General features: G+C 42.4%; 1 protein-coding gene across 1 annotated transcript in view; it reads left to right on the top strand.

Annotated features, from left to right (window-relative positions):
- The first annotated feature begins 1,147 nt into the window (after positions 1-1,147).
- Positions 1,148-14,792, top strand: part of LOC131369868 (uncharacterized) — a 123,069-nt gene continuing 109,424 nt past the window's right edge. Inside the window, 2 exon segments of the mRNA XM_058416762.1 lie at positions 1,148-1,235; positions 6,533-6,841. Of these exon segments, the coding sequence (XP_058272745.1) occupies positions 1,148-1,235; positions 6,533-6,841 (397 nt within the window).

Raw genomic sequence — 14,792 nt, 5'->3', positions numbered from 1 at the left:
ATAGTACTTTATAGTCAGTGCAAAAATTGACTGAGAGCCAATGCAGTGTGGAAAAGATAGGAGTGAAATCTTCATATCTTCTGGTTTTAGTTAGGACTAACTGCATTCTGGACTAACTGGAGCTTGTTTATGCTCCTACTGGAACATCCAGACAGTAAGGCATTACAATAATTCAACCTAGAGGTAACAATAGCATGAACTAGCTTTTCTGCATCATGAAGTGACACATTATGTTCAGCAATATTTCTAAGATGAAAGAAGGCTACCCTTGTGATATTATCTACATGAGCTTCAAATGAAAGACCACAGTCAATAATCACACCAAGGTCTTTTACTGCTGAACATGATGAAACAGAAAGACCATTCAGAGTTACTCTAGCTGCATGTGGTCCTAGTATGAGCACTTCTGTCTTGTCAAAGTTAAGCAGGAGGAATTTAGTAAGCATCCACTGTCTAATGTCCTTTACACATTCTTCAATCTTAATAAGCTGGTGTCTCTCATCAGACTTAGATGAAACATATAGCTGTGTGTCATCAGTATAACAGTGGAAGCTATTACCATGTTTACGGAGCTAAACATGGTATGGAAGCTAATACCTTGTTTTCAGGTTGCGTGTTAGGCTAATAACAAACCCGACTCTCCAATCCAATATTCTTTCCAATGTTTGCTCACTCGACAATAAACTGGACTATGTCTGACTCCAGCGAACCACACGGCGAGAGTTCAGAGACTGCTGCATCTTTGTTTTCATGGAGACAGAGTTCCAGATACCATTTAGCTAGCCGGGCTCACTTCATTTTTTGCTGACAGAAATGCAGATCTGTGTGATAAGACTTGTGGTGGCTGTGTGTGTGTTTGTGTGTGCTTGTTTCTAGCTACTGTTCATCACTAGTGGAGATTGCGACTGTTAGATGCAGGCCATTTTATTTACCATATGAATTCACCACTGCTTTCATTGTCAGAGTGTACATTCCCCCAAGCGCTAATACTAAGGAGGCTCTATGCAAACCCTATGGGGCTAATAGCAATCTGTAGAATGCTCACCCTGACGTTCTGATTATTATTATGAGATTTCAACCATGCAAGTCTCAAAAAAGTGCAACCTGATTTCCATCAACATGTGCAACAAGCTACAGTTAGTCCAAAATGCAGCCTTCAGAGTTCGACAATGGCGAATCTATCAACTTGGAGGAGTACACGGCATCAGTGATCAGCTACATCGGCAAATGCATCGGTAACGTGACTGTCTCCAAGTCCATCACCACACGCCCCAACCAGAAGCCATGGGTGACTGCAAAAGTGCTCTGCTGAAGCCTAGAAACTCCACCTTCAGAGTAGGGGACAAGACGGCCTTAAAAACAGCAAGGGCCAAACTGTCCAGAGCCATCAAAGAGGTGACGCATGCACATGCCCAGAGAACAGAGAACACACCACATTTTAAAGACTGCGGAGACAGTGAAAAATGTTGCAGGGCATAGAGGCGATCACACACTACAAGACCACATCACCTGCCTTTGACAGTGATGCCTCCCTCCCAGATGTGCTGAAGGACTTCTACAATCAGTTTGAGGTATAGAACAATGTAGCAGCAAGGAAGACCATCCCTCCTCCCAATGGCCAGGTGCTCTGTCTATCCATGACTGATAACTCTATGCAGAGTTAACCCACCAGTAAACCTCTGCTTGACCAGAGAACATTTCTGGCAGAGTGGGAATGTGCAGAACAGCTAGTGGATGTCTTCACTGACATCTTCAACATTTCCCTGAGCAGCACCATTGTTCCTAGGTGCCTCAAGACAGCAACCATCATCCCCGGGCCGAAGAAGTCTACAGTTTCCTGCCTCACTGACTATTGTCCCGTCGCACTCACACCCATTGTGATGAAATGCTTCGAGAGGCCTGCCATGAGGCATATAAAGCCCAGCTACCACCGTCACTGGACCCATTGCAGTTTGCATATAGTCCTAACTGCTCCACAGATGATGCCATCACCACAACCCTCCATCTGGCTCTCACCCACCTGAAAAAAAAAGGACTTATATGTATGAATGCTGACTTCAGTTCAGCATTCAATATAATCATCCCTCAGCACCTGATTAAGAAACTGAGCCTGCTGGGCCTGAACACCTCTCCGTACACCTGGATCCTGGACATTCCAGATCGGAAACAACATCTTCAACACCACCCCCACACTGAGGGACCATCCCATACAGAGGGACCATCGAGAGCATCCTGAGCAGCTGCATCACTGCCTGGTTTGGGAACTGCACCGTCTCGGATCGCAAGACCCTTCAGCAGATAGTGAGGACAGCTGAAAAGATCATCGGAGTCTCTCTCCCCTCTATCACAGACATTTACACCGCACGCTGCATCCGCAAAGCCAACAGCATTGTGGCTGACCCCACACACCCCTCACACACACTTTTACACACCACACACACCCCTCACACACACTCTTACACACCACACACACCCCTCACACACACTCTTACACACCCCACACACCCCTCACACACACTCTTACACACCCCACACACCCCTCACACACACTCTTCACCCTCCTGCCATCTGGAAAGAGGTACCGGAGCATTCGGGCCCTCACAACCAGACTGTGTAACAGTTTCTTTCCTCAAGCCATCAGGCTCCTCAACACCCTGGACTGAACTGTTCTACACTCTCACACACACACACACACACATTCACACACACTCTCACTCAGGACTGAACTGTATATTAACTCTCTGTCTCTCTCACACACAGATACACACACACTATCTCTCAACTGTGTGGACACGCACACACACGCACACACATAATTTATATTGTTCATTACTTATTGCACTACCTCTACCTGTCATCCGCTGCTATAGTCATATTTATGTTTATTTCTATTTGCACTACCTCAACCGCTGCTGTGTATTTTTGCACAATTTTTTTTGCACAATACTTTTTTTACATCATTTCACTTTATCTTATTTCACTTACATTCCATTACACATGTTCTTTTCTTTCTTTTTCGGCGCTAAGTGTCCTGTGTTCTTTTGTGTTGTCTTTCTTGTATTTATTGTCTTTTGCACTGTCTTGTCTATGCTCTGTTTGCACCTAGCTGCACACTGTGCACTTTACGTGGCTAAGACAATCTTCTGTCCTAGCTCTGTGGTGTTGTTTTTATGTTGAACTTGTTGTATGTTTATGTAGCACCAGGTCGTGGAGAAACGTTGTTTCATTTCACTATGTACTGCGTCAGCTATATGTGGTTGAAATGACAATAAAGCTTCTTGAATGTTGAATCTTGGATCTTGAATCTTGAACACTAGGGCCCCGTAGGGCTGTGTATGTAGCTAGGACAATCTTTCTGTCCCTAGCTCTGTGTTGTTTCTCTTTTGTAGTTATATGTTGTATGTTATCTGTGTAGCACCAGGGTCCTGGAGAAACGTTGTGTCACTTCACTAGGTACTGTGTCAACTATATGTGGTTGAAATGACAATAAAGCTTCTTGATTTGTTGAATAATTACTAAGGGGTAGCATATATACAGAGAGAAGCAGTGGGCCTAAAAGAGAACATGTGGAACACCAAACAAAATGTTGGTATGCATAGAGAAGTCACCCTTTAGATCTATGAACTGATAACAGTCAGTCAAATAAGACCTGAGCAAGGAGAGGGCTGTTCCTTTAACACCAACAGCATTTTCTAGCCTATCGAGAACAAAAGTGTGGTCAGTGGTGTCAAATATTGTGAATATTGTGTTGTGATGGACTGTGAGTTGTGTGTTGTCTGTGAGTATAATCAGCCATTGGGGTGTAATTGCATATTATATCTGTTCAATTCTGTCATGGTGGCAGGAATATTGTATAGACCTTTTCAAGAATGTAAACAAACGCATTACAATACTTCTGCACATGTCTTGTCCTGAAACATTGTCGGTGGTGCCATCTTTAAACACAGTTCTGTCAAAACAAAATGACAAGCGCATTTTTTAAAGTCTAGTTCAAACTGGATGGTGAATGTATTGACAAAAACTCAAAATAAATAGTCAATTGGAAGTACCAAACCCGCTTAAGACTTTAAGGCAACAACTTTTCAGTCAAAACCTAAGCTGTTTACCTAAAGTAATATATCATGGTCTCAATCATTATCTGGTTGAGTGCATCTACACAAGAAATGCTTAGGTTAGGTAAAGTTTTTGCCATGTTGCTGTGATCCTTGTTGCTGATGAATGACAAATGTGGAAAAACACATTAAATATGTTCTTATGTGATTTTCATGGATTTTCACATACACAGATGTAGTAACACACATGTATATATTAGGGCTCAATGTTACAGTTTTTCTCAATTGCTTAAACACATTAAACAAATACAAAACACAGCTATCAGTATGACATTACACTGTTTAAACTCAGAAGTGTTGAAAATAGTTAAAAAAAACTAATAAACACACACACACACACCACAAACTCAAAAAGCAAATTATTCCAGTTGCATGTAACTATATGGAATAACAAGGCACTACAAAATCAAATCAAAAATGTGTGAAACATGAAAAAGTGTTACGACATTTGCAAGAGAAGACTTATGCTATGCTAAGAAGGTGATAATGAAGATCAGTTTCATTAAGTGTGTTTTAGCAAATGAGAAAAACTGTAACACTTGTCCAGGGCAAGTGGTTTAATTTCATACAAATGTCAACATTTCATAATTTCAGTTTTGCACCGTAAATGCATTCATGCATTAGTAGTTGGTATTCAGCATTCACGCTTCACTGCTGCAATCCAGGTATCACTTTGTGTTTGGTTTTTTCAGAAATATAAATATTTTAATTTCCAAAAGTAAGTTCTGAGTATTAAAGAGCATCCAACCACTGAACAACACAGTCCAAATTTGAATGTGAGCACCTTTAATTACATGATTAAAGGAAAGATTGTAATATCATTGTGTATCCTGCCAACGTTTTGAAAATGTGCTACTTTTTTTTTTTTTTTTTTAAACCAACTAATTGGAAAAGATCAAGAACCAAAGATGTCTCTTCCAAAAACCCACAAATATCCATTGAAATGGCCTGTAGGATATAAAATATTCTGTCCTGCTGCTTATAATATTGTTTATAATGTGGCTTCAGAAGAGGCTGAAGCAGAATCCATTTGCGTTGTGTTTATTAAATAGAAAACCAAGCAAACAGTCCAAAACTGTGAGCAAAAATCAGAGTGGAAGGAACAGTAAAAAAGCCAGAAAGCACAGTCTGTGTGGCAAACAAATCTGACAAACCCAATTTACACAATTACACAATTTAAAGGGGGAAGTTCCAGTGGTGCCATTTCAGTGTTGCATAGACTAGTCATTTGCACTAATTCATATACTATTCAACATTGTGGGGATGTCCACTAGATAGGCTGTAGGGAAAACAGCAGAGTTGTACTAATGTTTACTTTTTTATTTCCATTTAGATTAATTTGCATTTCATCTGCATTTCATCTGCTATATTTGTGTTTTTGTGGCTTTAGAAGAGGCAGAAGCAGAAAACATTTGTGTTGTGTTTATTAAATAGAAAACCAAGCAAACAGCCCAAAACTGTGAGCAAAAATCTGAGTGTAAATAACAGGCAAAAGATCATAAACCAGAAAGCACAGTCTGTGTGGCAAACAAATCTGATATTTCTTTCTTCTCTCCCTCTCTTTGGAGTAACAACAACAGTGCAAAGAAATTATCTTTTTATAATACATTACTAACAATTTCTTATAGACAGCTTGGATGTGGTAAAGCGGTCACCACTCATCAAAATGCCCACTTTGGTCAGGGAAGTGGCCCAATATTGCTGAGTAATGTTCAGTGTTCTGGAAGTGAAAGCTCCATCACACAGTGCTCTCATAGTGGATTTTTTTTCTGTGACCATGAGGAAGATGCTGGTGTTACTTGCTCAGTTACAGAAAAGCAGAGAATCAGCTCCAATCCACACTACAATATACTATATACTATACTCAACATACTATACTCTTTCTTACACTCACCAGCCACTGTAGATAATATATAAGAAATAAAACACCAGGGGGTCTACTGTTATAAGATGATTTTCACTGTCAAATTGGAAATATGTAATTTTATTATTAATTAAATTAAATAACACATTATACATTTGATCTATTTATAGTTACATTTAATATGGCAGAATATGCATTAAGTTTGTTCCTGTGATTTATGTCAGATTAATACAAACTTGGGGGCATGTCCCCTTGAATAAGACAGGAAAGTTTTGGAGAAAAAGTTTGGCAAAAAAAAAACAGGCCTACAATGAAACGAAGCTTCTCACAAGATACAAATAATATTGATGGTATTTATAACTGGAGGTGGTGGATTAAAAATAGTAAGCATGTAGTTTAAGATTAATTACCCAATTCAGTTGATGGAAATTTTCTATTTTATTATTATTTATTTAAAAGACATTTTTTGAGAAATTTTTAACAACTAACAGAAATAGATTCATAAGAGATTCATAATTATAAATTAATATAACGTAGATTTTGCTGTTTGTCTTAGATGGCATACGACTCATTGGTGGCACCGACTCCTGCTCTGGTAGAGTGGAGATCCTGCATGATGGCCAGTGGGGAACAGCGTGTGATGATGACTGGGACCTGAAAGATGCAGAGGTGGTGTGTAGACAGCTTGGATGTGGTAAAGCGGTCACCGCTCATCAAAATGCCCACTTTGGTCAGGGAAGTGGCCCAATATGGCTGGATGATGTTCAGTGTTCTGGAAGTGAAAGCTCCATCACACAGTGCTCTCATAGAGGATTTGGATCACACAACTGCAACCATGGTGAAGATGCTGGTGTTTCTTGCTCAGGTACAGAAAAGCAAAGAATCAACTCCAATATACACACAGCAATAAGCTTAAGTTTTAAATTAATTAAAATAGATAGATAGATAGATAGATAGATAGATAGATAGATAGATAGATAGATAGATAGATAGATAGATAGATAGATAGATAGATAGATAGATAGATAGATAGATCCAGCAGCAATAGAGACAGTAACACAAAGACAGGTTGTATATTGCACACTGTATATCTTACAAATAGCCAGTAGACATAGGGTAATGTGATAACTGGCCAGAAGTTACTAGTGCAATGTTAGAACAAAAACTACAAGAAATATAAGAAGCAATTAAATACAGTATAAAAATCACAATTAAAAAAGGTGGGGGGGGGCACGAATAAGAGAAAGGAGGTTAATTGCATTGCAGCCTTGATTTTATATGTCAATTTTATATGTAACAAGTGACAATGCAAATGGTATTATTTGGTCAAATACCAAAGTAATTGTGCAAAGAGCAGCATGAAAGTAACAATGAAATTGAGTCTGTTTGTAATGGCAAGATATGCAATACTGAGAGTAACTGAGCAGACCCTGAATCTAGCAGATGAGAGAGTTATACATGTAACACCGTGATATATATAGCAGACAAGCCTTAGCCTAGATCTCCCAGTCCCCATTACCAAGTCCCTGTAGAGAGGTGTTGAAGAGCTGAATGGCATTGGTAAAGTAGTGAGGCAAATTTTTCAATAAATGGACATACATTTAATAAAATAAAAGCCGGCAACATGTAATAAAAGTGCTCAGTCTAACTGTTGCAGGCCTGTACGTAGATAGGGTTCATGGAAACCCTACCAATGATCACTTCACCCACGAGGGCAACAAAAGGAAAATAGTACCTTCAGCCGATTGTACACCGTACACGTACCACATTCAGAGAAGAGTCAGTGGAGCAGAGAGGCTTAAAGCTTTTTGAATTCACCTTCACCAAAACCAGTACCCACCAGTCGAGCCAGCTAGCCGCTAGTCCAGTAGCAAAGTCCTTACAATGGCATGGTAAACAACAACTTCAGCAACTTCCCAACTTCAAACTTTGTTCGTTGGTGGCGATGCAAGCGTCTTTCCGACCTGTTCTTCCACTCCGGACAGAAGCGCTATAATCAGTGCTCGGAACACCTAATTCAAATTGTTACTCAATCAAAACACTGTTCTTCAGTGTATATTGGCTTTTGATTGCTTGTTAAGCTTCCGCGCTCTGCTCCTAATTCCTTCTTCTTACTCCCTTGTGCGCACACTCTCATGAGCTTTGACTGGGCACATGACTAATATCTTAATAAAATATGTAAATAAAATACAAATTCTTTTCAATTACTTTTTCCTGCATATTTAAAGATTTTTTAACACAAAACATTTTACAAATAAATTCATTTAAAATGATTTATTCATCAAATAAAGAAATCACGTGACCTCATTACATCAGTCTTTGTCGGCCAATCAATTTTATCCTTCACACCATTTAATAATGAACTAACTATTCACATTCAATCAACTAAACAATGGGCCCATACTTGAATTTAAAACAAATGATAATACTTTTAACTGGGTTTCACCTGTTTTTTACTTTTTTAGATTTTTATTTATTTTTTAATTTTGTTGAATTTTTCATCATTTTAAAATGTTTTTTTTACATCTTTAAAATCTGAACTTTTTTTCTCTTATTTTACTTTCCTTCATATTTTTTTATTTCCTTGTCTTATGAGTGTCATTACAATTTTTCTCAATTGCTTAAACACATTTGTCCACATTTTAAAAACAGTAAACACACTGTAACATCACACTTGGCATCAGACCGGCAGAGGGAGACCTCGCCTGAATTCTAACACACCCAGGAAGGAACATTTTTGGGGTTTACGGACACTTAAGCAGCATGCATTCAGATGTAATGTATGCTTTTGAGATGTATGTAACGAGCCGTTCATTGCTGTTTATTGATCTGGATATACTGTGTATGACTTCTGACCTTTTCTTACATTTTCTCGAGTTCGGTTTTTTCGGTTTTCGGTGCTTTCGGTTTTGTTTGATTGAGTGTTTGGTTTTCTGGTTTTGACCTGTTGCTACGTTTCTCGTTTACGATTCAGTTGGCTGTTTTGATTCTAATTAATCTGCAAATGGATCCTAGCTCTCCAGAAGTGGATCCAGCAGATCTTCAGGCGGTGGAAGCTTACCGGGGGCTACCATCTGAGCTTTTCAGCTTATCAACTCGTGGCTTTGCAGGCCACCAGCAAGCAGCTCTGCCAATCGTCACCAACTCATGCACCTCCCCTGCCTGTCGCGACACCATGACTTATTGTGTGTGGGTCTTCCCGAAACGTTTGATGGCTCCATGGACTGCTGTCATGGATTTCTTCAACAATGTGACAACTTTTTAGCCCATCAGCCTGACATTTACCGTGAGGAAACAATTAAATGTGCCTTCCTATTATCACTTCTAATGGGGAGGGCATTGGACTGGGCATCTACTGTTTGGGACCATGACCCCCAGGTAAAAACCTCTTTCAGCTACATCACCCATGAGGTATTTGAATATCCAGTGGGGAGTCATGATGTTTCGTTACAGCTCCTTGAGCTATGTCAGGGTACCGAATCTGCAGTGGATTATGCAGTTAAGTTTCGTACCCTGGGCACACAGAGTGGGTGGAACAATGCCGCTCTTCTCACGCAGAGAAACTCATGTTCTAACCCCATCATCCTGGGCTTCCCCTGGCTGCAACTCCATAATCCCTCGATATCCTGTACGGAGGGGGAAAGGGAGAAATAAAACACTGGTCACCACACTGCTTGGAGGCATGCTTCCAGAACACCGTTCTACATCCCTGTCTCACCACGTCTGTTGAAAGTGTAAGGGGAGTGGAGTTCTCTGAAATTCCATGAGAATACCAGGATCACTGTGAGATGTTCAGCAAAGAGATAGGTACTCGTCTACCTCCCCACCTCACCTGCAATTGTGCCATAGACCAGCTGCCTCATGCTATGCCACATAAGTGCTGGATCTATCCTCTCTCACTTCCAGAAAGCAAGGCCATGGGGGACTACATAGAGGAGGCACTCACTGCAGGCTACATTCGACCCTGGACCTCCCCTGCAGCTGCTGGCTTCTTTTTCATGTCTTCTTTTACGAGTCTTCAGCCCTGTATCGATTATCTGGGAATAAATGTACTCACAGTAAGCTATCCATACCCACTGCCCCTGGTGCCAGCAGCCTTGGAACAACTTAGGAGGGCACAGATTTTTACTAAGTTGGCCAGCTCTATGTCAAAGACAAAAAGTGTGAATTGTCACATTCCTGGATTACCTTATTTCCCAGAAAGGAGTACAGATGGACATTACCAAAGTATAAGCCGTCACAGATTGGCCTAAACCCACCTCGATTAAAGTTTTACAGCATTTGCCGCTAACCTCCCTATTGCAGGAGAAACCCAAGAGACTGCTCTGCACGGACCAGGCCTGAGTTGCCTTCAAACAGCTTAAACAAAGCTTCACGACCACCCCCATTTTCAATCACCCAGACCTCAGCCTCCCCGTCATTGTTGAGGTAGACGCTTCCAGCTGCAGGATTGGGGCAATTCTGTCACAGCACCATGGGGACACCAGGATTGATTTCATCACGGATCTGACAGACTGAGAGGGGTTTAACAACATCTTAGTGGTAATCGATCGGTTCTCAAAGGCATGCAGACTGGTTCCTCTAAAGGGTCTACTCACCGCCATGGAAACAGCCACCACATTGTTTAATGAAGTCTTCAGAACATACTGTCTCCCAGAGTATATTGTATCAGATCATGGGCCTCAGTTTACCTCCTGAGTTTGGAGGATGTTCTGTGATCATCTGGGGATTAATGTGAGCCTCAGCTCAGGTAACCATCCACAGACTGATGGACAGACAGAGCACCTCAACCAAGAGATTGGCCGATACCTCTGATCATATTTCAGCCATGAGCAGCATCGGTGGAGTGAGTTCCTTTCCTGGGTCAAATATGCCCAGAACTCACTCACACACTCTTCCACTGGGCTAATACCTTTTCAATGCATCCTGGGATATCAACCACCACTGTTTCCATGTTCCGGGGAACCCTCCAATGTACCCACAGTAGACTACTAGGCTTGTCACAGCCAAGAAGTTTGGGAAAGAGCACATGTCCATCTTCAAAAAGCCATACAGAGGCAGAGAATCCAGGTCGATCACCACAGACGCTTGCACCCCAGCTACCAGGTGGGACAATGAGCCTGGCTCTTCATGCAGAACCTGAAATTAAAACTTCCATGCCAAAAACTCAGCCCCCACTTTATAGGCCCCTTTCAGATTATGAGACAAAACAACTCAGTTACTTACCACCTCCAGCTCCCCTCAACATATCACATCTCCCCCATGTTCTACACGTCGCTCCTCAAACAGCCCACTCCCTCCATAATGGTGAACCCATGAGCAGTGACCTGCCGGCACTTCCTTACACACACAGGCTGAAGCTCACTGGTCAAAATGAATAATTTTGTTGGAAAATGCTCCAAAACTTTAAACATATGAACAAAAGCAAATATTTCCACCAGAGACTACAACTTGTGGTCACATTAATATATTCATTCAATCATTACACACTGGACAACAAAATACAAAACACAGCTATCAATATGAAATTACACTGTTCAAACTCAGAAGTGTTGAATAGTTTAAAAAACTAAAAAAAAACAATGAAAAACAACCCACCCCAAAGGAAACTCATGTGTGGAAATAGCTGAAATTAATAAATAAATAAATACTTAAAAAAATTGACAAAATAGAATTGAAATACTCATAACATATTTACATTTCTAAATGCCTTCTGATCTGCAATCGTAGCTGCTTGGATTTCTAATACTTTTGTTTGCCATGACCGTATATACAATGGCAGCCTCCTGTTCATCACTACAAATCTTTCCTCTGCCACCAGTGTGTGGATTCTGTAAAGTAAAAGCAAAAATTGACATAATGACAGTCACATAAATGGGATTGATGAAACATCTGCATTACTGTGGATACAGTTTGTTCTGATAACAGGGCAATGCAATAAAGCTGAAATACCCAGAGGCATGCAGTAACACAGTGACCTTTTCTTAATCCAAAAAAGCCTGACTATTGATGCCACAGTGCTCCAACTCAGAATGGGCTGGACCCTTTATCCATGCTCTCTAAAGGACAAACCATGACTGATGACATTGTCAATGTTCTATGTTGTCCTCTTGTTGTAGCTCCTCTACCACACATGCAAACAGCTGTTCCTCTGGCCTTCCATGGCCTCTTACTCTCGTTCCATGCCTTTTACCTCTTTGATCCAAGCTTGCAAATAGGAACACAGAGGTATCATCTTTTATAGATGGAACAGGACTGATTGCTGATTGAAGAGTTGTGTAAACAAGTTTCACACAGATGCATTAGTTCCCTTTCGAGGAAACTCAATGCTGCGTCATGACTGACGCTATGGGAATGCTCAGTGAGTTGTGTCTAAAGTCTGTGTACACATTCCAATTTATAGGCTCGGATAGGACACGTGACAAAGGGAATATGCGACAAGAAGTCCATATAAGGGCATCTATGTCACATCACTAGAGCTTCTTTGTCTTCAGGAAGTGCTCTCTGTATGTGTGTTGATTGTTTGTCCTGTCTGTCTAGACTAGGGAAAAGGAAGATATTTAAAAAGACTATGAGGGGGAAAAAAGAGATATTTCAGGTCGACCAAGAAATTTAAAAGGTGTGTGTTATCACGGAGGACGACACACACTCTTTGCGGTGTTTGCTTGGGAGAAGAGCATGCCCAGTCGGCTCCTGAGGGAGTCGGCTGTGTGCATTGTGTGAGGCTTCCTTTTCGAAAGCTCCGGTCCCACATTCCTCTTAAAGGAACTTCTCTCACGTCTGATGAAAGGGGCCATAGAACATGTTGCCATACCAGATTGAGAATCAGGCTTTTACAGCCAGTATTTTGTCTTTCCCAAGAAAGATGGGGGCTGCATTATATTTTGGACCTGCAGGCTCTGAACTGTTCACTGAAGACTTTCAAATTCAAGATGCTCACACTCAAACTTTTTTTTTCTTTCCCTTAGCGTTTGTCCCGCACACTTGCAGGGTCCACTGTTTGTAGCGAATCAATCGACCCGCATGATTTGGCACAGGTTTTACGCCGGAGGCCCTTCCTGTCGCAACCCTCCCAATTTTAATCCAGGCTTGGGACTGGCACTGAGAGTCAACTCTTCAGCGGCAGGGGTGCCGCCCTGCCCAGGAATCGAACCCAGGCCGTGGCAATAAAATCACAGGATCCTGCCGCTGGACCACCAGGAGGCCGCTCACACTCAAACTTAACGTGTTGCAAATCAAGTCCAAGGACTGGTTTGTGATGATAGACCTCAAAGATGCCTATTTTCATGTAGGTATTTTGCCAGAACACAGGAAGTTCCTTGGGTTCACCTTCAGGGGTGAAGCACACCAGTATTATGTTCCTCCTTTTGGTCTAGCCCTGTCGCCACGCACATTTACAAAGTGCATGAATGCTGCCCTGGTGCCACTGCTTCTCCCAGGGCATCTGTGTACTGAATTAACTGGACGACTGGCTTATCCTGGCCAGCCAAAGTCCTGTGCTTGCCCATATGAGGTCTCTAGGCCTCAAGTTGAACCCAGAGAAGTGTGTACTTTCTCCTCCTCAGAGAACCACCTTCTTGGGAGTAGTTTGGGATTCCACCATGATGCAGTCATGTCTGTCTCCTGTTCGGGTGGCTTCCAAACTGACAGCAGTGGAAGCTATTCGGCTAGACCAAAGCCTCTCTGCCACCGAGGCACAGAGAGTGCTCGGCCTCATGGCAGCAGCAGCCAATGTTATCCATTTGGGTCTGCTTCACATGAGGCTGTTCCAGCTTTGGCTCAGGAGTGCGGGCTTTCATCCCTGCAGACATCCCCTCAGCGCCATAAGGGTTACGCGCTGTGGGTTTCTTACCCTTCTTATGTGGAAAAGACCCTGGTTTCTGACCTTGGGTCCCACACTAGGGGCGTGTCATCGTCACAAGACTCTTTCAATGGACGCCTTGCTTTTGGGATGCAGACTTCCTGTCAAGGCAGGTGCTGAGGCCCACAGGTGGTGGAGAGCATCTGGCCGATTTTCAGCCATGCAGAAGTGGATCTGTTCACCTCCAAGAAGTCGACTCACTGTCCACTGTGGTATTCTATTTTCACCCACCCCCTCTGGGCCTGGATGCTCTGGTACAGATGTGGCCGAGGCTACGCCTGTACGCCTTTCCTCCAGTAGCTCTGCTCCCAGAAGTCTTAGCCAGAGTGCGCCACAATTGAGTCCACCTTCTTCTAGTGGCTCCTCACTGGCCTTCTCGAGTTTGGTTCACGGACCTTGTCTCCCACCTAGATGGTGCTCCTCTGGAAGATTCCTGTCAGGAAAGATCTCCTCTCTCAGGCACAGGAGGCAATCTTACATCCCAAGATGTGAAACCAGTTCCTAGAGGCAGGCCTCTCAATGGAGGTAGTGGAGACTCTGTTGAATGCTAGGGCTCCTGCCACTAGAAAGCTGTATGCTCTGAAGGGGAGGCTTTTTCACTTCTGCTGTGGTCAGCATGGTTAGGACCCAGTTCACTGCCCAGTCAGTACAGTGCTAGAGTCACCTTTTTCGGGGCATGTCCCCCTCTACTTTAAAAGTGTACTTGGCCGCCATTGCTGCAAACCACAAACTTCTTCTCTGGGCCTCCTTGGGTAGGCACCCTCTGGTCTCTCATTTTCTGCATGGTGCCAGATGGCTGAGGACTTCCTGCAGACCACGCCTCCCCTCCTGGGACCTCTCTGTGGCCCTAGAGGGGCTGCAGAGAAGTTTCTGACCATAAAGACGGCTCTGCTCTTAGCCTTGGCCTCCCTTAAAAGGGTAGGAGATCTTCAGGCTCTAACAGTTGCCCCCACCT

Source organism: Hemibagrus wyckioides, linkage group LG02, assembly GCF_019097595.1.
Source record: "Hemibagrus wyckioides isolate EC202008001 linkage group LG02, SWU_Hwy_1.0, whole genome shotgun sequence".
Taxonomy (NCBI): Eukaryota; Metazoa; Chordata; class Actinopteri; order Siluriformes; family Bagridae; genus Hemibagrus; species Hemibagrus wyckioides.
Note: the sequence above shows the minus strand (reverse complement) of the source record. Positions and strands in the feature narration are given on the sequence as shown.